General features: G+C 29.2%; 2 protein-coding genes across 2 annotated transcripts; both read right to left on the reverse strand.

The window, feature by feature from the left end:
* Positions 1–1,937: 1,937 nt before the first annotated feature.
* Positions 1,938–18,062, reverse strand: LOC132952932 (solute carrier family 23 member 1-like). Its single transcript, XM_061025450.1, has 12 exons — positions 17,663–18,062; positions 16,758–16,915; positions 14,916–15,121; positions 11,770–11,896; positions 10,061–10,181; positions 9,847–9,988; positions 9,115–9,228; positions 7,699–7,838; positions 4,644–4,791; positions 3,555–3,634; positions 3,277–3,421; positions 1,938–2,403 (listed from the first exon to the last, which is right to left on the reverse strand). The coding sequence occupies exons 1-12, from the start codon at positions 17,822–17,824 to the stop codon at positions 2,255–2,257; spliced, it is 1,692 nt and encodes a 563-aa protein (XP_060881433.1). The 5' UTR covers positions 17,825–18,062; the 3' UTR covers positions 1,938–2,254.
* Positions 18,063–19,380: 1,318 nt separating this feature from the next.
* On the reverse strand, positions 19,381–26,212 carry LOC132952931 (protein ecdysoneless). Its single transcript, XM_061025449.1, has 12 exons — positions 25,776–26,212; positions 25,443–25,560; positions 25,302–25,389; positions 25,071–25,231; positions 24,848–25,006; positions 24,617–24,779; positions 23,996–24,124; positions 22,048–22,421; positions 21,482–21,693; positions 21,329–21,415; positions 19,958–20,076; positions 19,381–19,887 (listed from the first exon to the last, which is right to left on the reverse strand). Exons 1-12 carry the CDS (start codon positions 26,026–26,028, stop codon positions 19,678–19,680), a joined length of 2,073 nt encoding a protein of 690 aa, XP_060881432.1. The 5' UTR covers positions 26,029–26,212; the 3' UTR covers positions 19,381–19,677.
* Positions 26,213–26,302: the final 90 nt, after the last annotated feature.

The following is a 26,302-nucleotide window of genomic DNA, read 5'->3' on the forward strand; positions in this document are numbered from 1 at the left end:
ATAAAATTATCGCCATGTTATAATATAATACAATTAAACATGGCAAAACAAACAAAGAAAATCGAATGTCTTAGCACACATTTATTTACTACAAACATCGATTAAATCAATAACATCTACATATACACGTCATAGTACAATAAACGGAAATATTTTAGTATTGAACAATTGAAAATGCTTTTATTAACAATAATTAGATATTAGTGTCATATAAAAACAATATTATATTGACATATTTTTTAATATTTCTAAATTATTATTTGTATTATATTTGTCTGGATATACGTATGACAATAACTGACGACGTTAAATTATATGTATTGCATACCTTCATATTTTATATTTTAAAGCATTCAGAGTCTGGTGGGTAATAAAAGTGTCTTCTTCGTTTTTTTCAATTTTACGTACGATTAGATTTCCGATTATGACTGTAAAAATGACGAAACTATAGTAAATTAAAACAGTTACAATAATTTATTGCACTGATAGACTTTTTTTTTATCGAAGGACACTCAATATAGATATTTAAAAGTACAGTTACATAGGTAATAGCATTGAGTATAGATAGTATACCATAGGTAATAGGCATAGTTTATAGGTAATCCCAAAGTTAAGTTCGATAATTAATAAAATAATAAATAATTTTTGGTAACCAGGTATTTATTTATTTTTTTTTTGTTTTTTTTTTTTTTAAATAAAATACCTTCGGCGACATAGGCCTTCGGGTTACCAATTATTTCTTAAACTTTTCCAAATATCGAGTGGTTCTATTATGTAAAATGGAATCGCTTTATTGTACAACACGATGATGCGCATAAAACATACTATAATTTTTAATTATACAATAATATATAATATAATAGGTAGGTACATCAATGTCACATCAAGCACCAACTATCAGATGATATAATATACTACTATATAGTAATATATACCCAACGGTTAAAATATTATATACTCAATACTACATTATAAAAATTTTATAGGTAGGCAGTGAAATGTTTTTGTACGGTTTTAAGAACTTGTCTAGACCACATATCGCAGTTATTATGTTAAAAACGTTTACGGTAGGTATACACATGCGTTCGCAGTATTAAATTAGTCATTATTAATTTGGGTAAGTCCATAATTATATTATTATGTAGCGTTGACATACATTTTCTTATTTTTTTCAGGTACCTAAACAAAATTTGTCAACAAAAAACAGCCTATGTGCTACCTATTAAAAGTAGTTACGTTAGTTCTTATTCACAGGCTATATGAATTAAAATTATTATTCAATGAACGCAAAACTTCAATTTTGGAACAAATAAAATTTTAGACCTTCAAACTTTTTATATTAAGTATTTAATTATTTGACTATTTAAGATCAAATAAATGAAAGAATAATATTTGTTGTTGGCATTAAAACCTTTTCAATGGTGACAACTAGACCACCGGTCTTATTGTCCAGTGTTTGTAAAATTAAATTGAGACAATAAGACCAAAGGTGGAAAAAGAGTGACAATAAGACCACGCGGTCTTACTGTCCCGAAGTCTTCTTGTCCTTTTCCCATTTATAAATTCGATACTTTTTGATATACCATATCTCTATTGTAAGATATTTCAAAAAATTTAACTATGGATATGGCCATTTATTATTACTATAATTTTTTTTATAGGTATATGTTTAAAATCTTTTTACTACCAGTACGGTATTAATTACTATTATATAAAAGAAGAGGTTCTAGAATCTTCAACTCGGCTCCTTCGAAAGGTTTTTCCCAGGCTGATTAAATCTACAAGCTGCATGTAGGTATAATACTTGATAATGTTCATTTTTACCGACATTGTTGTGTGAAAGACATTTATTATAACAACCCTAAACTTCACCTCGGATCTGCGGACTACCATGATGTTTTAGTCTATATTATTATAACATATAAATTCGATCGCTATCAAAACATATATATAATATTATATTTAAATAGACACAGGAAATAGATAGTTCTGTCACGTCATGAAACGAATCAAGCGCGTGCAGTCGTCGAACTTTACAATACTATTACATTTAGTTAATACATAAACATGATAAAAATTAAAAAAATTAAATTAATACACAAACATATAATACAGTAATAATGTAAGTATGAAATGGTTAAAATAAAAAATTGTGATCAGTCAATCGAATATAGGTACATTATACATAGTATATAATATGTATTGGGCTTTATCGATAAACACAGGTACCTATAACGTAATAATATTACGTGTGTTAGATGAAAATTGTTAAACAATAATTAATTTTATCGTAGAGGTGATCTGAAATCTTGTATACTTGTTCGTCGTCGGTTTTGTTGGAAAACTTGAGTTCGTCGCTGGGATTGTGGTACCCGTTACTGTTCATCGCGTCATCGTCATCGACTAAACAAGCATATAAAAAAAATAACTAAATAAGAAACAATAGATTTTTAGATATGTGTAAAATAATGCGTAACGTGTTGAATAAAGTAGTTATTATAATTATAATTATTGATTATTGATTATAATTTATAATTTATTAATATGTAATATCAGTAATATACTAATATCACATAATCGTCTGTGGTTTATAGGCGTCTATACGAATATATTATATAGTGAAGTTTCACAGGCGGATATTTACAACTGCAAGGAGGGTTTAATATTTGTAATTACTGATCAATTATAATCATGGAGATTGGTGGTTCTTCGTGAACTACTTGGTCCTCATGGTGTGGTTTGAAAAAAATCTAAGGTCCTAGACTCTCACGTAATCCCCCATCAATTTCCGGGGTGACTCTCGCAATTTTAATGACATGTAAACCCTCCCGGGTCTACTTCAGTACTACCTACCTTGAGAGTGAATGCCGAAGGGTATATATATAAACTCTCCCAAGTCTGTAAAAAAAGCTTCGTTTCTACAATATAATTGTATCATTATAATATAGAATATAATATGTTGAAGAAATCCAAGTACCTACATAAATTATAGAGAATAATAAAATAATAATATAAATTAATTTCGTTAGCTGTAAGCTATAATTATTGCTGAAATACTAATAAAATAAAACAATTATTAGTTGCATTCAATTGCATTATAGTAAATAATAAAAATTATAATTCCTTCAGATAAAAATAATGTTGACCCTGGAGAGTTAGGTAACTGGTTACAAGAATCAGGAGAGTTTACTCCCCCCCCCCAAATTCCTAACATGGGTATTGGGTAGTTCCTATGCATATAAAATATAAATACACCATAATATAGTTGCACTATACCTGGAATAGTGTTATCTAAAATAAAACCGATAAATCCGCCAATAAATATTCCAGAGGACAGATACGCAATCAGGACGTTGTTGACGGTTTCATATTTGGTGTTGATAGTATTACCTTGTACCGTTGATAAGTACTTAGGAATCGCCTGTAAGTAAAATAAATTCAAAATTTAGATTAATATAATAGTTCATTATTTTATTTATTTATGTGTCCGTCCATCTATTTGAACGGACGACCATAACAGCTAAACATATTGTATTGTAATCAATTATTATTACCAATCCAAAAAATATTGACAATCCGAGAATATACATGTTCCTTAACGAGTTGAGATTTATGAACTGTAGATTAGACAGCGCTGTACAAACAATATAAATAAATAAGACAGTTAATTATGAACAGTAAAAAAACATTGATTGTTTGATAACAAAGAGACGTTATAAGTTTTATAGTAATCTTACTATAATACCTTTATGTTTCTTTCCGATCAACATTTTTAATGTTTTCTGATTTTTTAAGTTTTATTAATAATTTTTTTCGGAAAATTCAAATCGTCAACAATAATGCGATACAAAAACACTTAAATTGTTTAACTAATTCTCAACAAGTTTTAACTATTGAGTTTAAAGTAGTAGTATATTTGTATATTATTAATTAGTTATGACTTACGTGTCACGAGACCATCATTGTGGTTTTATTTAATACAAAATGTGTTTAGAAAACATTATTATAAGTATTTATTATAATATTTAAACGCAGACAACTTTAAGAATAACTCAGTAATATTATAATATAGCATGCGTCCGCTAACGCCGTTAGAATAGGTGGTTTATATTTATACTTATTACCTATTTCGCGTAATAAGATGCACCAAGGTTTAATTTATTATCTCTCACGTGTGGGACAATATTATATGATGTATACCTGGTAACAAGGAATGAACATCCATATTCCACGGTAAACGTTTGGAAAGTGATATTTCAGGTTCAATCAACGCTTGCTAAATGAAAAATTTTGATTGAAAATGCAATTCCAAGGAAATTATTTTCATTGACTTCTATGATAATATAATAATCGTTTAAATTTCGTAAATGTAAGAGACACCACTACACGTGATTTGGTTTTGTCATGTTCCTGTATACGCACCACGTACGTGACATAGACACAATAATATACCAAAGGGCAGTCCTCCGTCGAAATAAGTGCAAAATATCAGTCGGTAAAAGTACAAGAGTACTATCGAGTTTGAAAATAAACAGCACTACGTTTATGGTGTCGTATGATACGGTAACCATTGGTATACCAATGGTACCATTACACATATACATAATATGACATAAATTATATTTAAATATAGGTATACTTGCCTACGGCTCCGATTAGCACGAGTATCACACACGTCATTGCGCCGAGTACTGGATCCGGCAAAGTCACTAACAGTGCGATGAATTTGGTAAACATAGACGCGACGATCATTATGCAGGCTGCGAGTCCAATCACGTTTCTACTGCACACCTGAAACACCACGGTTTACGCCATTATCGTATGGCTCGATCAACGTACTTTTTAAATTTTCTAAATAACTTACGAGTTAAAACCAATGCAAACCTCGTAAATGTTTCATTAAAACGACCTAAACACCTAGCAAAAATGTGAGCACTTCCTAACTCCTGTGGGCTGTGGTTTGATTTTAAAAATGCAAATGCGTAACAAGATTATAAACAACAAACACCATCGGTCGAACCATATTTTTTATATTGCAAAATATCATTGATTAAATGTATGCTATTTAATATTTATTAAATTCCAAGCATTTTATTATCGAAAACAGTCGCTTAAATAATTGCTTATACAGTTATACATAACCCCGTTAAAATCGACCGGAAAATATGACACGATAAAAAATTTTCAGATGAATTAAACCATTTAAATTAATCGTTGTGAATGTTACTGATTTTGTTTTTTATATATTATATTTAACGTCTTTTAAATTCTACGAACGATGTATTTGTACGTGTGTGTGTGTGTGTGTGTGTTGTAAAATAATATTATTATGTTTAAATGCTATAACAATTTAAGGCCGTTCGAGTAGGTGACCCAAAGTACACGCTACTAGTGCGAAAATGGTTGACGATATTACAGGAGAATATTACAGTTCCATCCATGTGATAAATGTACTAACAATTATATTACAATTACACTGATACTATATTATTATGTAAGAACATAAAATTCAATTATTATTAAGTAAAATAAATAGTTGCTTGTTTTGTATAGTACAAGTAAATAAACTTATAAATAATATTACACTCATAATATAACTGTAGTACTTCTAGACTCTAGTTTATATTCTTATTGTTTAACCCGACAATCGCAACAATATATAATATTATATTTATGAACGCATCGTGTGTGGAATTTAATTTATAATACTTAGTTATTATTTATGTTTGAATTATTAAGTGTAGGAATAAAATAATATATATAATCTCGTTTCAACGGGGTTGGACGTTGTTTGTCCACTAAAAGCGTCCATCGTCTGTAATTATTATTTTGCCGTAAATTAATTACACAAGTTAAATTAATTTAAGTATAGAGACAATGCGGTAAATGGATTGATAAGAATTTGAAAAAAAAATTAATACACATTATATTATAATTAAAGTTCACAATTATAAGTATTTTTAAATTTTTAACAGTCGGCGTGCATGCACAGAATTGAAATAATATTATAATAAATAATCGTTTGCAATCGCGTGTACCTACCGACCATATATTATTTTTCCAAAGTTGCATTTGATAAATGCTGACCTATTCGATGCTAAAATATTATCGCTTGGCGTGCACTAAGGACGATTGTGAAGCATAAATAGATATATTATCACACAATATCAAGAATCCAATCATTATATTTTATTTTACTAAAAAAATGTTGTTGTTTGTTGTGTATGATAATATTATTTATACAATGATTATACAAATGTTTGAGAAAAACATATATGTTAGATTATATAAGCTGACTAAAACCACTGGGCAGGGCACTGGTGAATGAGCGAAATATAATCTACAGACATTTTTAACCGCGTGTTTAGATAATCACGTTTGTTTCAGTTATTGCAATCGTAAAGATAATTATTATTCTAAATGCTCTAATTTTAACGAGCATCTAAAAATCAAAGAACGAAAAAATCAGTACTGAAATAATTTATAGGTAGCTAATATATCGATGATCTTGCAGGTGGCTATTGAAACATATGACGTTTCTGACTATATGTATAAAAAGTACGCTATGACGAGGTCCCCAACTGTATCTACCTACTCCGTATCACAAAAAAACAATAAGTGTTCAGATTTCTGGAGTAAATAATATATTGCGATAACCATTGACATGGATAATGTTACAATTATAATATATTTTTTTTTTTTTTTATTGGGTAACCCGCGGCAACATAGGCCATTGGGTGTGGGGAGGGCACTGTAGGTTTTATATTGGGTAGGTTGATACACGTGTGTTGTGTTTGGCAGAATTTCTAATGGGGCACCCGTAGGTTTCTGCCGTGCCCCGGGGTGGGGGGATGGCGGCACTTGTTCTCCGGACACCGTGACTTGCACGGAGAAAAATGCCGCCCAGTGGTCGAGGATCGAACTCGGACCGGCTGTGCCGAATCCGTCGCGTTGACCGCTCGGCCACCTTGTCCCCCCTATAATATATTATATTATTATAAATATAAGCTTGTCGGACGATATTAATGTATAGTTTTATGTGATTTGAGATTACGTTTGTATTTTATATATATACTATACATACAATAAACAATATAATATAAACACATATATACGCACGTAATATGATGTATAGTATGAAACTCGAGACTAATACATTAATTTTCTGGCGGGACCGTCACATATAGCGCAAAAATACGAATTAAATCTACGTGACCAATGGGAGCCAATAATTTTTTTAACAGAAAACTACCTTGGGGGCCTTCCAGTTTTCGTCCCCTCCCTTACACCAACCCATAACTAATAACAAAATCTAACAATAACATTTTTGGTTTATGATTTATGAGTATAGGTACACGTAATGATAGTTTAGTACATAATATTTGACTAAGTACATTATATTATTATATTATACATTTATACCAAATACCTATTTATAAGCTAAAATATTTTAAAACATACAATTTTTATTCTTTGAACAATGCGTTATCAGTCAATGGACTTGGTAGTCAATGTAGTTACTAGTTAGGTGCATTGGTAGCTTGAGATAGACTTATTATCCGCTACGGGGGCCAATACCAACATTATGTGCACAGATGTTCATTGTCTAGAGTATATTTTAAGTTTAAACGATAATATAATAAAATAACACGACGTCGTGTTATTAAATATTATTATTATTATTACTGGTATACTTACTCGGGTGATGCCGATGTTTCCCACATTTTCACTGGATGAACTAACGCCGGAACCTGTACCAAGGAAACCAGCAAAAATCGTACTGATACCTTGGATGCCGATACCCCGATTTACCGCATTCGGCGGAGGCTTGGTCAAATCTACAACAATAATTAGCCACCGACGCGCATTAAATATTAAGTACATATATATAGGTATAGTATTACACATTTGCTTATTAGTTATTTATAACGATTAAAATATGTATTGTTAACACCATTTTAGGTACTAACTTACTATATCTACTATAGATATATATTATATAGATAGCCATATAGGTAACACAATATTGAATATGCAAGGATTTCTGTTACGAGGAAGGATGTAATTTATTTATATCAGATTGTACGTATAGATATCGGGTACGCACAAGAACATCGCAACCCATCATTTATTGAATCGAAAAAAAAACTATGTAAAATGGTAATATATTTCAGAAAACTTTCGGTGAAATGCGCATAAACCTAAGTGGTTGAATACGGTTTAAAATTTAAAATGATTATCATTGACTGATAACGGCGAACAGCTGTAATTTATTTAATTCAAAAATCTCCTACCACGCACACCATTGCCTTTTAGCAGGTGACTGGTGATGTTCTTAATTCGAAAAAAATTAGCAGTTATTATTAGTTATATTAATCTTAGTTGGATGATAGTTAGATGAGCGAGGAGTAAGCTGAAAATTGTCATGTAAACTTAAACGCGCGTAATATCAGTTTTTCACTTGGAGGGGCTTTACATATTTAAATGAAACTGACCCATGGGTGGCTCTGCCCCCACACCTCGAGTTAAAATACATTTAGAATGCTTTACTTTATTTTAATATAATATAACATTATAGTATACATTTTTTTTTCACCCACTTTCCTACATTTAATGTACATATTATAATAAATACATCTACCTATTCTACCAATTACTAAAATTAAAAATATTTTTATCAAGACAAATTACAACATTTAGGTACTTAAATATATCGTATTATAATTGTAACCGTCAATTCGAAATTGGAAATTTATAAAAAAAAAACACTACTATCGAGTATCAACTATATTCTTGACAAATTGAAATATTATCAGTAATATATTATTGTAATTACTAATTTTTATTACTTTTATTAAACCTATATATTATGTTCTGTGGGTGTGTCCGATTATCTACTATGGAAAACACGTGAATAATGAATCGTTCTTTAAACTTTATGAAATTTCTTCAAACGTTTACTCTATTAGAAGATTAAATAATTAATAAAGGATTTAATACTTCAATTAAAATACAACTTTTCGGAGGTGCTAAGTCCCTCTTACCCCCCTCCAAATTGCTCCTATATGTATATCGGTAATAAATAATAATATCATCATAATATAATATACTCACTGGCAAATCTCGCACACGTGTAATAATTGGCTACAGACTCTACAATGTTGGCGAATAGCGCGGGTAACATGGCCAATATCGACGTCAAGCTAACTGTCGGCCAACCCCATTGAACTATAAAAACAGGTATAGTAATTAGTATTGGTATAATAATACAGGCGTATAGGTACGAGTATAATTCGCGTCAACAAATTTTGTGCATGAACAGAGCTCGAGTTATTTTCTTTTTCTTATTGATTGGCGGTCTAAGGGCAGTGGCGGCGTGAAATTGTGGAGGCTTTGAAGCATATTGTATATATTTAGAATATTTTTACCACCGCACATTGAACCAAAATTAGCAGCAGGGGCCATTAATAATTATTAATTATAATATTTGCCATGATATTTGTATTGTGGTCTTACGATTATATATACATTTATCCACCCACCCACCCATTTCACACATGAAGCAATTGCTTCAAATATAATCCTATATCCTGCCACCACTGGCTAAGGTAGTAATATGGTGTATTTTATATATATAATTATTTTATTATATATAGCATATAATTATGTTTGCAAGTGGCACCTAGATTTCCATTCATTAATTAATGTGCTATATAATTAATCAGAAAAAGTAAAGAGTTTACTTTTTAATACCACTGACACGATAAGACCGAAACACGTTTTGTATCTCTAAGCAGAACTCTTAAAATATTATGTTGATACGAATTTCCAATAATATTTTATTACAAGGGTAAGGAATTCGTAACATCGGTGCGTTGCGCAATACTCCAGCCTTCGATTCTGTGTTCGCCGGGTCCGTTGGTAATAGACTATTTTTGGAAGTCATGTAAATACACACGATCCACATAATGCCCACGCTGAGTGATATCTGGTTAAAAATTTTAATTAATAAATAAACAACAAAGTTCATCGTATGCGCGGGAGATCATCAATGTCTTACCGAAAACAGTGCGAAAATTTTCAACCGCACTATGAACAGTCCACCTTTAGACGAGTATACTGGCAAGGAAATGGCAACTTTTCGCAAATATTGTGAAAATATTGTCAGTAAAAATAACGTCCTGTAAACACAATAAAACATGTGAATTAATACGATTGTAGTTATTTGAGGTCATCGATCAAAGTCAAGAAAATAACTCTTATTATCCGTATTCAGTGCTGAATAAAGTTACGTTATACCAATATTTGTATGTAATACTGTTTGTTTAATATGCATGTAATATATACTATTATTTATTATTTATCACCACTAACCAAATAGTATTATCTTACAAAGTACACTGGTGGTCACAGCGTCATATATGATTATATGATAATAATTATATGAAAATTACTTGTTTAAATTTAAGAATGTTAATATAGATTTATTAATAATACTTAAAATTAATAATGTCATTTCGATCACGCACAGTTAAAATTTAAAAAAAAAAATGCTCAAGGTTAAAATTGATTATAAAAACACTATTCGACGGTTTTTATTGTTCATATGATACTGAAATTTTAAGAAATAATTACTATATCTCTTCTGTGTTTCGTAAATGCATTCATTTTATCTGATGATTATTTTTTATTTTTTATTTTTAAACAGTTTTCTAAATATTTTATGTTATTTAAAATTCAAAATGTCGTAAGCGTATACCGATAAGGATTGTAAAACGATTATTAGAAACTTAACGTATAGGAAACATATTGAATAGGACATAATGTCAAAATTCCTGTAATGGCGGTAGGTTTTCACTAACAAACAAATCAGATGATCGAGTCAGATTTATAGATTTTGATTTAGACTATTCGAATAAAAAAACCATCTATGTCTCTGGTCTGACACTCAAATTTCCTACAATAATTTTTTCTATTATGTATGGGAGGAAATTCGAGGGTACTGGTACAGTTTTTTCTATGTCATTAGAAAATAGATATTTGGAAATATTGTCCACGGTGAGATTAAAAAGTGATATTTACACACAAATGTAAAATATACACGATACCAAATTTCCAATTTGCCTCACTTACTAATAGCCTTATAATATAACTATAATTATATCTATTAAAATGTAGAGCGTTAGTTTTCAATTAAGAAGAGGTATTAAAATATATAAAACTGTAAAAGTGACGTCAAAAAAATAATGCGAATATTTCAATAAGCGAGGAATAAAGTTGTAACTTGTAGCTATTCGAAAGGAATAATAACAGTTTTCAATGGAAACAATTGATGTATTTAATTTTACATTAAAATATTCTTATTAAGAATTTTATCATTAAATACCTAATTGGCTATAATATATTTCAATACGAATAATATCACAACCCTACCCAAACGCTTTTTAATCGATGTTTGACGTCACGCCGTCGCGGTATTTTGAGTTATATTAATGTATACGCACATTATATTAAACATCATTAAAATGACTTTAAAATTTGAAAAACGAACATTTTTATTTTGTGTACAACAGCCCGTTTTTTGGGTTAAATATTATGATCGATAATATGTTGATATAATGATATAATGTGTCGATAACCCAATATTTTATATTTTATCGGGCAGAACGTATATAGTCAGTATAAAGATCAACCGTTGTAACTTGTAAGTTCAGGTAACTATACATATTAAAATATTATTTATGATAATAATATAAGTATACAACTTACATGATGGCCGTAGTCCAATTTCCCGACATGAGAAACACTCCTTTTTCGATGACCGACAGCCCTATGAGGCACATGGTTGGCACCACGGTCAGCGGCGTGATGTATTTCAGCGATTTTCCGACAATTCCTGCAAGGTAATAACGACAAGAATAAAAATAACAATCGATGATTATAATCATATTAATATAATATTTATGTAATAAATATATTATACAATATATAGGTACCTACCTACATAATATATTATATATACTAATAATACTAGGTATGTAGGCAGATGGCGAATCTAGCATTTTTTTTTAAGTTGGGTGCTAACAATAAAGCTCCTTAGGGCTTAGGCACTTTTCACGATGAACAATTTCGAGGTAGCAACAAATTTAACCTATTTTTTGGTAGAATTCTGCTACAATTTATACGTTTAGTTCTACGTGATACCTGATAAGTGATAAGTGATATCTAAGAAATGTATAATAAAGTTCAATATTCGGAACGGTAGGTACACCCCCCCCCCCCTCCCCCACTAAATCTACCACGGTATATAAGGCATATAGGCAATAGGTCCGAGGTATTCGAGGACACTTGTTCCCTGGACACAATGTATGTAAATTATATTTGTATCGCATTATTTTATTGGTATATTAATTATAACCATTCATCAATATGGTATTATTTATACACATTCCTGCAGTATATCGATGTATGAATATACTTTATTTCAATTTAAAAAGTGTATGGTAATGAAGGGCAACTGACAAGGTGGTTGTTCACTACCAATAGCGCATTATCAAATGACAATAAGCCAAAGACAATAATTAATAAATAATAATTCACTCGTGAATTGTCTATTATTTTTAAACTTTAAAATGAGGGTTTTCAAGAAACGAGTAAACATATTTTACTTTAATACATTATTGTAATTTAAAATTATTTTCATAATTTTTAATAATAAAAAATAAGTGAATGAATATTAATGTTTATTGTGTTTAATGTGTACATTAAGAAGTCTCTTTAACCTTTAACCGCCCACCTATCGGCCATCACTTATAATCTTGCCTTTGTATATTATTATTATTATTATTTTGTTTGGCGACAAAGGTTAGGTTATTATAGGTGAGGTCTCCAAATGACCGGAAATAGGTTCAATATTGAATACAATATAATATAGGTGTATAAACATATTATATTGTATACGTACAGTACTGAGGTAGTATAAAATTGTATTAATATCATCGTTGCCGCCATACTTAAGTCTGTCTGGATGTCTGCAGATTGGTTGTCAACGGCACACAATTAAAATGTTGTTTGCTATAACAACGTGTAACAGGCGGATATAGGTACAATGTGTCGCCGATAATGATGATATAACGATGAGCTCAACCCATACATATATGACATCTAGGGTATAGGTAAATAGACGATTTTCTAAATAGGTGGATCGATCAATTCGAACGAAAGTGTTATGGATAATGATAATATGTAAGCATATATAGGTACATATTTATTATATTATTGATGGGGAAAAAAAATAATATTTTCTGTTTTTCTGTACTACCAATATTTATAATATTATAATATAATATAAATTATATAATGGACTATCAGCTACACCTACAACTTGGAATAATCCACGATTTTCCGCAGTCCGAAAACCATTTTTACTAAAAATGTATAAAATCGTATTCACAATAATAATTTATTCACGAGTTAGGACAATGCTATTATCATATTAGTTTCAATAAATATAAAAGTAAAGACGATTTGACGATCAATGGTATTAAATGTCAATACTATCATATTATAATATTAATTTAATATGTTCTGTATATACGTAGAAACAATAACTGATGACTAATATCATATCAAACGATTAATTATGTAATTAAATGTGACGAAAATGGCCAAAGGGCAATAGAAAATAAAATAATCTAGTCAATTAATATTTATATTTAATGGAGGAAGAATTATTGTTTGGAAAAAATGTATATTTAAACTCGTCAATTTGATAAAAAAAAAATATAAAAAGATGCTGGTCAAATGTTCGGGTTCATCTACTCAGTACTATTTGTACAAACAATGATTGTGTATATTCAATGAGGCTTAGTCGATAATGAAAAAATTATAAATAAATTATAATGCACCAACTGGTAAGTGGTAACGCGCATGCGTTTTTCGAAATAACCGACAGTATTTTGCAGGGTTTTATCATAATAGACTCTCGCGTTACTAGGGCAAAAAATGTTCTCCAAACTAAATATCTCAAATTAAGCCAAGCAATTAATGCTAAAGGAAGTTACCTATATTTTAAAAGTTGAATTTATTATGTAGGTACATTAAGGTAGGTACAAAAATATATGCTTGCGACGGATACTTTTGGGTGGGTGGATACTGGATAGACACGGTTAACAGTAAACCTTTATTATTATTATTTTTTTTTTATATATGTATGCACAGTCTGTATTTGCTGGTAAAATAAGAGTATGAGCAGAGTAAAATTATGCATGAACAAATTGTGAAAGAAACCAACCAATTTATGATATTACATCAGTTTTCTTTTTTATTTATTAGTCAATATAATATTTTAGTTTAGCAAGTAGCCTCTACAGTCTACATTATCTGCACTTCAAGCATCTTGCAGGATTACCAACGATTTCATTAGTTGATAAGGTTTCAATTTAGGGTGTTATAGTGAAGGGAGCCAAGACGGTAAGAAAAGCTTGGAAGCTCTTATAGATTTATTTTTGTTTTGTTCTGAACAGTTTTTAGATGAGAACCAGTGTGATTGCTGATTTGCTTGCATCACATGTGATAAGATATATGTATAGGTATGGTGGAAAATTTTTTATTTTGTTTATGATAATATTTTGAAATGATTTTTTTTTCAGATTTATAATGTTTGCATCTCCCCATAATTATAAGTCTAGATTGGTTTTAGAAGGAATTTATATACCTATGGACAGTTTAATAAACTTACACAGTGAAACATTAAAATAAATAATATTAAACAGTATTACAACATTGTCTCATCGCGTTTTCCGGTTTAATCATTATAACTCGTGGGAAATCAGAAATCGTGACGGGCCATGTTTAGTGTACAGAAAATTTATTTTAATGCTAAAGTGATTTTAATGTTATTTATATATTCTTACCAGAGTATCCCAAAAACATTTGAATGATACCGACGATGATCATAGCGCCTTGGATGTTCCGAACACGGAGATGCCATACCTGCGTACGGGCCTCGGGACCCATCGTGAACAGATCGATGTTGCTATTACACTTCCATTCCGGCAAATCCAATATGGGAAGTGTGCAGGAAAGGAACACAAATCCACTGGTCTGCACGATCGGAAGCCTATTCAATATTATATTTATTAGAGTGTCATAAGAATAATATGCTATACAAGCATTCTGCATTATTAAAGAACGTGAAATATAATATAATTTAATAGTATAATACTAATAACAATATAAGTATATACGGAGGATTTTTTTATCGCATGACACATACATTTTATAATATAATCTGACTTACTTACCTATCAGTTAGACTCTAACTGTAAGAGAGAGCTACAGTGCTGAAGAGCGGTATTAAAAATGGTCACCAAATATACCAAGTAAAAAAAATTGCAATTGAGAAGGAGTTAGTTCTGACAGTTCTGATAGTAATACAATAACTATAATACTATATACAGTATTATTATCATTTTAGTTTTCTTTTTTCATTACATTATAGTTTATGGTTTAATAGCTATTTGTATAAATAAATAATATAAAGTAGGTATACGTAATAAATTTTACATATAGGGCGTATAATATTACTTGTTTACTATTGTAAATAATTTAAGAACCTTTTAAATATATATCCAGGCATCAAGTCACAATATTTACAATTAACTTAGATAAATAAAAAACAAAAGACCATTAAAGATATTTCAGTCACACGCACTAGATACACTTACACAACAATTGTATTTTCTATTAAAGGTAATATTTCGGATAACGCGTTATAAAGGTACGGTAAAAAACTTAATTTTAAAGGAAAAAAGGTGGGCAGGTGGGTGTCGCTCTGCTGTACAGTAGGTTATAATTGGGTCACTTAAATGGATGGTGTTAAATTTGAATTCAATGATATACTATCATTGTATACGAAAAACGATTCTGAGCAATGTATATATTACAAAGTATATTTGATGATATTATTGTGAATAAAGTACCTAATTTATTTACCCGTTCAAGTGGAACCTTATTTTAAATTTTTAATTATTATAGCTATATACAAGTTGAATATTTTATACATTTTTAATTACACAATAATTTTTAAATTTTATTAATTTACATACATTTTGTCAAACTTCGAACTTAAAATGCTTATAAAAAAAATGTGTGCATATGTGTTTTAAATATTTTTTAACTGCTATTGTAACAATATATTAGAAGCCACGTATTGAGTTATCACGCTTTTTGACCAAACAACTAAAATAAACTAAAAAAAATGGAAAATCTAAAATTTCCGTAAACAGCTCAAAATGAGTCAAAATAATTTGAAAATTTTATCAAGTTAATGATTTGATAAAATAAGCATATGTATGGTGTAAATTTCAAGTATTTACAGCTATTATTTTTTTTGAATTACAGTAGAATAAGAAAATCGTTACATGAGAAATCGAGTGAATATATCCAATCTTGTAAAAATTTGAATTTGACTGGTTTTACGTAAAAATCATAATTTTTCTTTGCAAACTTTTGCATTCCTAAGTACCAACTAAATTTCCTTTTCTACCAGAAAAGATTCTGAAGTAGAAAAATGAAGCATTTTAAAAACACACATATTATTTGTAAAATCATTACATTCAACGCTTCACAATCTAAAATATATCACTATATTATATTTTTTAACCTTTACATATTATAACTATATTAGTAGGCCTAAATCTATATGATCGATGAAAATAATTAATTAAAATATATATATTATAATATATGCTCACCTGACACCCAAAATTGTCTGCATCACGGTTCCGATGCCGGCCATAATGACGGCCGTGGCCAGCAAGTGTGCTCGTGCCGGGTCTTCTGGCAAAATGCACAGTTTTGGAGCCAAAATATTATAAACGAAGATCAAACAACATAAAGTGGTCACTACGTTCTGCAAAACGTATATAACAATAATGATAAATATATATTTTTTGTGTGTCCTTGCTTAATTCATATTTTCACACATTATATTATATATGTATTTATTTTACTATAACTAATAAAGCATAGGTATATATAGGTATTTATAACTAGTTACCGAGTCACCCTATATTGCAGATGTGTTAAACATTAGATTATTTTTAAAATACTGTTAGTACCAACATTATTGTTGACTAGACAAAATGTGGATAGTTATTTTATAGTTTTAAGTTTTAACCGATTAAAATTATTTTAAAAATATACTTAAATATTAAATTAATATAATATTATACTAGGTAAAATTGAAAAGTACATTTAAATAAAAATAAACTTTCGATACTATATCGTAAGTTAATACCTTGAAAGTATTTTCAACATTTAACATTTGAAAAATCTTCGCTTGTTTCAATATATTATTCTTTATATGCCGGCATAAAAACCGCAAAAATTCTTAACTTGTTTTCAAAATCTAATCCCATTTGTATTTGAGTGTTAGCTAGGGATATTATGAATAATTTTCTACCCCCCAAAACAAAAATATCAAATTTAAAAAAACAATACCTTAGCCTTACTGAAATTCTAGAATCTAAAATACAGGCATTGTCGTCGGTATAATTAATAGGTATTAGGTACCATTACGTTTAGAGCAGTGGAATCGCTAATGAAAAAAGAAGATCTAAACAAATTATATATTTTTGTAATATTGGCATATTTTTACCTGTACGGCCAACAGCGGTGTCAGGTACGACGGTGGCTTTCCGTTGACGCCGTATACCAGACAATCGTCGTCGCGCTCCCTATTCTCTGGCTCGTCTTCCAAGTCACATTTCATTTCCAATGCAGCGTCGTTGTGGTCTGGTGCCACTTCGATCAAGTCCATGATAGGTATATTATAATTGTCGTCGTTTGGTCCTCGATCGCTTGCACCCAGGGCCGCGACGGAATGCGAAATAATAATCGCGTGATGGCGCGCGAAAATCGGTTTAAAATTTTAAAATCTAAACCGTTCGCAGGCCCCGGTAAACCGATGTCCAATATATTATATTATATACTGAACCTACCGAACGCACAACTGCCGACCAACTGAAACGGTGATTAAAATAATATAAACTTAATAGGTATTCTGCTCGTCTGCTCCATATTGTAACACACTAATCGTCTAAATCACAATAATAATAATAATAATTTATCCCCGCCCATCCTCCCGCTCAATAAACATCATTTGGAACATTATCGGCTATATTTTTTGTCCGAATCAATTAACACACACACACACACACACACACACACACGTCGTTCGGTCCATCAAGCTTATCGGCACACATATATTATTATTGTTATATTTAGTTTCCGATGATCTTTGCCCGCGTAGTCTCTCCACTTATCAGTGAAGCGTCTTTTAAGTTTTAACGCCGCTCGCGTACACACACGCGCGCACCTAAGTATATATTATGTATATTCTGATATTTATTAATTAGGTATTATTCATTACATGTTATACTATACGTACCTGTCCGTACGAGTTTTGTGATTGCTCTTTCGTCTCTGACAGGCCACCCCGTCTATTGGGTTTTATCGAAATCCCATTTAATACCCCGTGTCCCAATCAACTTGAGTATCGTTTTGTAGGTACACTTTACGACAACCGCGCGCTGTAATTTTCGATAATTTTATTTTAACGACACAAATCAAATAAAATTATAGAATATTATTACCGAATATCAAAATGAAATCATGGAAATCGGTTCGTTTTCGACGTTTGAACATACTGCAGTTGCGATAATTTTTTTTATTTTTTTTTTTACTTGAGCCCGGCGATTAGCTATTGTAAGGATTTAATACAAATGGTAAAAAATCGAAAATGATTTACGGGTTTAGTAATAATAATGTCACGGCAGATATCATATATTTATATATTTGACACAATACAATTAGTAATAATTATAATTACCTTATTTATTGCTCATGTATCCTGTTTTTATTAAGGAATTAAATTTTTTTTTTCATTTTTTTCTTATTCAATGGATATCAATACAATTCATAACAGCATGACTCGCAAATTGAATATTTTTTTTTCATTGGCTAATGTTTATGAATTTTTTGTTGAAAATTTTTGATTTTCCTACTTACTTACAATTTATTATGATACATTGAGTATTATTTGGTTTTTGAAAACCAAAACCAATTTTTTTTATTAATTGTTACTCTTGTTTATGTTAATGTTATTATAAAAAAAATCAAACAAATTTTTTTAAGTTGAATTGTTGATTTCCGCAAAGTATCCACACACAAAGTGCTTAGACTTTAATGTTTAGGTAAGAGTTTGGTAGAACAGTATAGATATTATAATAGGATGATGTATATGTGTTTGAGCTGTAAGGCTGTAAGCAAAAAGAATCTAAAAGGTGATTTATTTAAACAGAACACGTTAGAGACTTCATATAGAATTAGTTGATTTTATTCATAATATATAATATGATGAAACAAATCACGACTAGAGTAAATAAACATTATCATGGATGATTTTAAAAGATAGTCATTGCCTGACGTAAAAAAGTTGATTTTTTTTTTAATTCAAAATTGAATTATGATGAAACATTTACTTAAATTAAAAGATATAAAATACAATGGAATTATTTAATTTGTAAAAACTAGATAGTAAATTAAATATATATTTGTATGTATAAAAAAAAATTGTATATTAAAAGAGAAGAATGTTATTTGTACTTAAAATTATTTCGAAGGTTCTTGACCCAAATTCAGACCAGCTGGACCTAAAAGGTTGCCAGCAGGTCCTGGTAATCCAAGCTGTTCTTGATATGATTTGAGAATGTGTTGAAATGTATTCACGTCTATGTCAACAGGTTCAAAATCTTCCACATCAGAGAAATTATCTTCTTCGCTGTCTTGACATTGGACTGTAGGGTCTATTCTAACAGTTTTCTATAAGAAAGAAATTATAAGAACAATGTAAAAGAAAATATATTGGTGGACACAAGGTCAAATTACATACTTTTAATTTATTTTTGTCACTTGTAGGTTTTTTCACAAAACTACTTCCTAAAGATGTAGAAGCTAGTTCTTTATCCATTTGAGCCATATAACTAGAAATGCTAGCACCAGCCTGACTTCCTAAACATTAATAATGAAAAACGTTGTTCAATTATTAATAAGTAATTTAAATGACACTTCACCTACACTGTTCTTATCTTACAAACATTCAAAATAGCAATTATGTGTTCAGCAGAATCCATATTGTATAATTTTAATATAACAGTGAATTGATTTATTATCAAATTTAAAGTTAATATAGGGTATCTTATGTGTTTTTATGACACCGAATGACATTGTTGTAAAGTCAATGTCTTAATATAAAAATGTTATATTAAATATTGTGTATTTGTTTTAAATAATATTACTTATTATTAGTGTTACAATAGTATTTTTAATAATGTAAGATTAACATTTTAATAAAATTTGAAGTATCAATTTCGTATTTATCCATCACATATTTAGATAAGAGGACGCTACACCTGGGTCCGTTGTTTCCATTTATAAACAAATAAATGTACTACATACCAATTTGCATTTAGAATTAATCAATTTTGTGTATTGTTAATTTTAATATTTAGTTAATTGTTATCAAATTTAAAAGCAAGCGTATTATCTTGGAATGTCTTAGACTTTTATTGATATTTTAATTTCAAAGTGGGTTATAATTATATATATAAAATTTAAGTATAAAGTATTTATTATTTGCATGACTAACTATGATTTGATGTTTGTAGTGTAATCATAGGATAAATTAATATTATACGACAATTATATGAATACAAATATTCACAAATGAAAACATTTTTCTAAAATAGAATCTAAGAATTATGAAGTGTGCAATCAACATATTAAAAGGAATATAGTGAAACCTCAATAACTTGAATCGGTCGAGAACAAAAAAAAATTCTATATATTGTAAATTCGTAAAAAATTGTATGTAGGTACATATTGAAATGTAGGGGCCTACACTTTAGAGATTCCTTTTAGTTATCTACAATTTGAATTAAAGACATTTAAGTTATCAAGGTTCTACACAACCAAACAAAACTATCATAGAAACTTTTTAAAAAACACAGTCAAGTAGTAAGATTTAAAAAATATACATAAATTTAATTGTAATATCTCTGTGACTGTTGAATTAATGTTTGTTGATATTTAAATGTAATATAATCATTAATTAAAATAAGTCTAATTTATTTGTATTTAATAATTACTATAGCAATTAAATTAACTCATAAGATTATAAGACAATACAATTGAATATGGGTACAGAAAATGACTATAAAGAAAATATGTTTGAGACTAACACTATTAATAACAATTTTACTACCTGACATTATGTCATCACAATCACTGCCATATGAATCCATGTCAGAACTGTTTGACTCGTCCCAATTGTCTTCAGGAATTTTAAAATCTAAAAAAGATAACATTTGTAAAAACAATATTATAAGTTATAATGTAATTATAATTTAAACCATACCTAAAATACTTCTAAGTGCAGCTTCATATTTTTCAGGTTCAAAATTCACATTACTTTTTTCATTTATTTTATTTTTCTTTTTATTGTATCTAACAGCTACCGCATCTTTGTCATCATTTGTCGGAAGCATTACATCTGGTCCACAAACTAATAAGTTGGAAAGCTTATCATCATCAGGTTTATCTTCATCATCCGAATCATCAGAATCGTCACTGTTAATTAAATGATTAAATCATCAATTAGACAATAATATGTTGTAAGTCTCCATACTGAATATCATAAATACAAGTATATAAAATATGTACTACTATACTGCGGGCCACGAGTAAACGCATACAGCTTGCGCATCTGAATCACTGCACTCTGCCATAATTCTCCCCACCATACAGCACCAGTGGGTAGCGCTGCCGCTGGTAATATGATGGGGATGCGCGAGTGTAGACGAGTTTTAATGGGCCGCTATGTGCGTTCTCTCGTGGCCCACAATATAGTTGCTAAAAATTAAGTAGCAAGGTAATTCAATTGGGCAATAATGAATATTCCACTTAATCATAATCTACACTTGCCTAAGATGGTTTTTAGAAAAATCTGCTCCATTAATATCAGATGCTTGGTTCAAAAAGCTTCTTATCTTGTCAGTAAAAGAGGAAGCAAAATTTGATGCTGAAGATTGTTCAGAATTTTTCAACCCAAATTTCTGTTCAAGAATACGATCTAAATCAGATGGTGATACATCTAACCATGTTTCATCATCAGCTGGTTCTAAATCTGAGATATCGCTTTTCAGCTGAACTAATTCTTGTTCAGTAATACTATCTAAAATATTTTTAATTCTTTGACTAATTGATGGAGATGATAAATATTCATCTACATTAGATAAGTAATACTGTTTAGCTTGATCTTCTAATAATTTGTATCCATTTGAACCTTCGTATAAATTCTGTAATAAACATATACAATTATATGAAGTTACAACTTTTTGATTTCTAATATAACTGACTAACAGTAATATTTTGTTGTATTTATTCATAAAATACAATTTTACTTTGGGTAATGTCGTGTTATTTCTTACATATTATAAACACAAAAATGAAGTGAAATATACAAACTACCAAATTATATTGTTTAATTTAATATTTAAAATGTTTAAGTTAATATAATCATGTTGAATAAAATTGTTATTGAAATGTTCAATAAACGGTACTAAATAGAACAAAATTAAATATAATTTCAAACATACTAATTAGAATCAAGACACAATAGGATATTAAATGTATGTACTAAGTACTTATAGTTTTTCTTTCTTGAATAATATTAATAATTATTACATTATTTGGTAGATTAATAATAATGTTAATATTTTATATGTTTTTTTTTTTTTTTTTGTTTACGGCCTTTTAGACCAAACATCCAAACATTTATATGTAAAGGCGCATAAATAATATATTAAGAAACCAGGATTGACATATGTTACAAGTGTAGAGTTTATTAAATTTAAAAGCTGTTATTTTAAAATATTTAATTTAACTAAAATTCGCCAATTTTTTTGAAATATGAAAATGTGTATACCAAGATACTATAGACCAGGGATTTTCAACCTGTGCGTCGTGGCTCCCAGTATTATGTGTGTTGTAGGTTATTATCAACCGAGCCACACCAACAATAAATAATGTAAATTTGTTTGTTTTATACCTAAAAGGTTGAAAACCACGGCTATAGACCTTGAATATGATAAAATCAACAGTAGTCTCAGATTCTCAATACATTTTAAATCTAAAATCAAAATGGATGTTATTACACCATACTTATACAGTTATACAGAATGCAGTCAGAAATATATTAATATTATAGTTTCAAAAAATAAACAAACAAAACCTTTCACAATATAAGATTTTATTATTTTCTGTTCATTATATTATTAGTAATTTATAACAGTTGTTATTTATTATCATATAATTATTACTGCATTATTTAATAATAGTTTAAAAACAATATTACTATAGTAACCAAATTTATTAACGGTTTAATCACGTATAATATATATTCTATTATTTTAAGTCTGTTATATTATATTATATTCAATTATAACAATATTTGAAGGAACAAGATATTTCTAATTATACTAAATAACTATAAGCAATTTTTTTTATATATAAAAATTGTTGACTTGTAATAATATAATTTTTTTTTTGTTAATATTTTGATTTAATTTAATAATCGTATAGGTCTTGTCCTAATCTATAATCGATAATTATATTTACAAATTCATTTAATTCAAACAAATATTTGTTTGTTAACTCTAATTTGTTTCAAGACAAAACATATTAAAATATTTATATTTATGAGGAAATATCTTAGAATCAATGGTCAAACTGAATAATTTTATTTTAAAGGATCAACTAAAAAATATTGGTATCTTATTTGGATACCTTTTTAACTTTATTAATTTCACAATTATAGTGGTGTTTAATTTGTATGAGTTAAATAAGCTAATAAAATAATATTTATTGTTACTTTAAAATATCCTTTTTCGGCCAAAGAAGATTTGTAATGATGCCAACGTTTGTCATAGGTCAAATCTACAGGCGTATCGTCTTTGACAGTTGTTTTTGCTTGGCTGACTAATATTTCAAATCCACAAGCCTTTACAAAAAAATAATCATATAATTAGACATAAAGACAACATATATTTATTATTATATAAGAAATGTTAGAATTTTAGTTCTTCCACCATACAGTGATACAAAGTTGTACCAAAACACTTTTCTAAGTGTGAACGACTGGATTAAGAAAGTACTCCACCACATAAAAAAAATCATGCACTTATATAAATAAAATCATTGTTTTTATTATATTCATTTAGTATCTTATCTTAAAAAAAATATGTTATTTATATTTACTTAATTTAAAAATATATAAAATATATTACATTTAAGTATTTGCATTGTTAATTTACCAGGAATAATAACTTTAGTTTTACTATTAATAGTAAAAATGTATTTTTAAAAAACCATAAGGTTTAGTTAAGATTTTATTTATGACTATAATATAATAAAATAATACCTCATATAAACAGGTACATATATTCCAATTGATTTATATTATTTATATAAAAATAAAATTTATCATACTTACTATTCTTATTCCTGTAATTTGTGCTTTGTATCGAGAGTCTGTTGTTTCAACTAAATCCCAACCAGTTCTCTTTTCAGGAACACATTTTTGTTTTATAAGCATAGCATACAAACATTTGGTCATGGTCACTGTACGCATTACTCTTTCTTTGGGAGGAAAATGTCTAAAACCAGAAAAGTAAAAATATTAACAATTGCCATAGATTTTTAAATACAAAACTTCAAAAATTACTTCATCGTTTGGCATGCTTTAACATCCAACATATCCCTATGACAAAATGCTATAACAGCCGGTGCTATTAGACTAGGTTGGTGTTTTAATAAGTACGCTACACCTACTGGTATATAAGCATGGCAGCAATGGAGATTTTCTTTAATTTTACCTGGATACCTGTAAGTTAAAAAGAAAACTAATATTATTTAAAGTGCATTTAATTTAATTTGTATCCTTTTACCCATGCAAGCGCAATGATATCGCAGAATTGACTTCTTGAGTAGCTATAGTGGCAGTAGGATATTTGGTAATCTGTTCCAATGCTTGTGAAACAGTAATTGATTTTTTACTATTTGCACTAACTAATGGGATAATATGAACATCACCATCACTTATATAAACCTTTTAAGACAGTTAATGAATTAAGATAAATAACATTATGTACTTTTATCATTAACAAAAATAGAATTACCCTCTGATCACAGTTGTCGGGATTTGCCCAATTAGGCAAACACTCTGCAGCTTCTATGAGGAGAAATTCTCCATCCGAATCTATAACACTAAACATCGGAATGTAAAATATTGAATAAACAACAAATTAAAATGCAAATACCGAGCGACAAGTTCAGGATATTCCTTTGTGATCTCTTTCAGCAAGTACACAATAAACCATTCATCTTCGATGTTATCACCGTAGTGGGTTACACCATACAAATGTGGCGGTAATACTTCTAAAAAACAATAAAAGCAAATCAGAACTATCGTATAATCACGGAATAGCTATAATTAATTAGATGAATTGTTGTCTGTTTTGCGGTATAATTGTGGGTTGTCCATGGTTCGGCAAGATGTGGAGGGGTTTGGGGTGGTGGTTGGTGGAGTTAAAAATGTGTTCTAATGGAAAAATATTAGGCAAATTAAGTTGTGATAAAATATTGGGTATTACCATCCGAAGTATCGGAGAACGACTGTCTCAGTTCTGCTGAGGGGCAAAACCGTGGTATCAAATTGAACCTGTCTTTGTGCCATATATACTGTTCGGACAGCCGATCTACCAACTCCAACGCTTTAGTGTTTAAATGGTTAATGTGTTTCACCATTTCTTCGGCATCCTCTTCGCTGTCATCCAACCGAACGAACAGAAAATACTCGACATAATCTTCATACCTCACCGTTGTTACTGCACGTGCGCTGTCCATTTAGAATTGATGAGTGAGGTGACAGGGAAAATCAGAATTTTTTCTAATAGACTGATCAATCTTTTTCTAACTTAAACTTTCAAACTCGGACGCGAAATTCCAAAGAGCAAAGACCGCTGAACAACAGAATTGCCGAAAACGGAAGTACAGAACACAAAACACAAATTTACACAACACACACACGCACTATAAAATGATAATATTGATAATAGCATAGAACAATAATAATAGGCGAGAATGCGAAATGTGTGATAAATTGATAATAGTTATCGCG

Source organism: Metopolophium dirhodum, chromosome 9, assembly GCF_019925205.1.
Source record: "Metopolophium dirhodum isolate CAU chromosome 9, ASM1992520v1, whole genome shotgun sequence".
NCBI lineage: Eukaryota > Metazoa > Arthropoda > Insecta > Hemiptera > Aphididae > Metopolophium > Metopolophium dirhodum.

What these genes read in the sequence shown, in the direction of transcription:
- LOC132952931 (XM_061025449.1), bottom strand. Translation starts at nt 26,028, where the DNA reads ATGGACAGCGCACGTGCAGTAACAACGGTGAGGTATGAAGATTATGTC. An exon ending in GTTCTCCGATACTTCGGATG is followed by an intron (nt 25,561 to 25,775) that starts GTAATACCCAAT and finishes ATTGTTTTTTAG; the next exon opens with AAGTATTACCGCCACATTTG. An exon ending in AAAGCATGCCAAACGATGAA is followed by an intron (nt 24,780 to 24,847) that starts GTAATTTTTGAA and finishes TTCTGGTTTTAG; the next exon opens with ACATTTTCCTCCCAAAGAAA.
- LOC132952932 (XM_061025450.1), bottom strand. Translation starts at nt 17,824, where the DNA reads ATGGACTTGATCGAAGTGGCACCAGACCACAACGACGCTGCATTGGAA. An exon ending in CACGTGTGCGAGATTTGCCA is followed by an intron (nt 7,839 to 9,114) that starts GTGAGTATATTA and finishes TTATTGTTGTAG; the next exon opens with ATTTGACCAAGCCTCCGCCG. An exon ending in TTTAGATAACACTATTCCAG is followed by an intron (nt 2,404 to 3,276) that starts GTATAGTGCAAC and finishes ATGCTTGTTTAG; the next exon opens with TCGATGACGATGACGCGATG.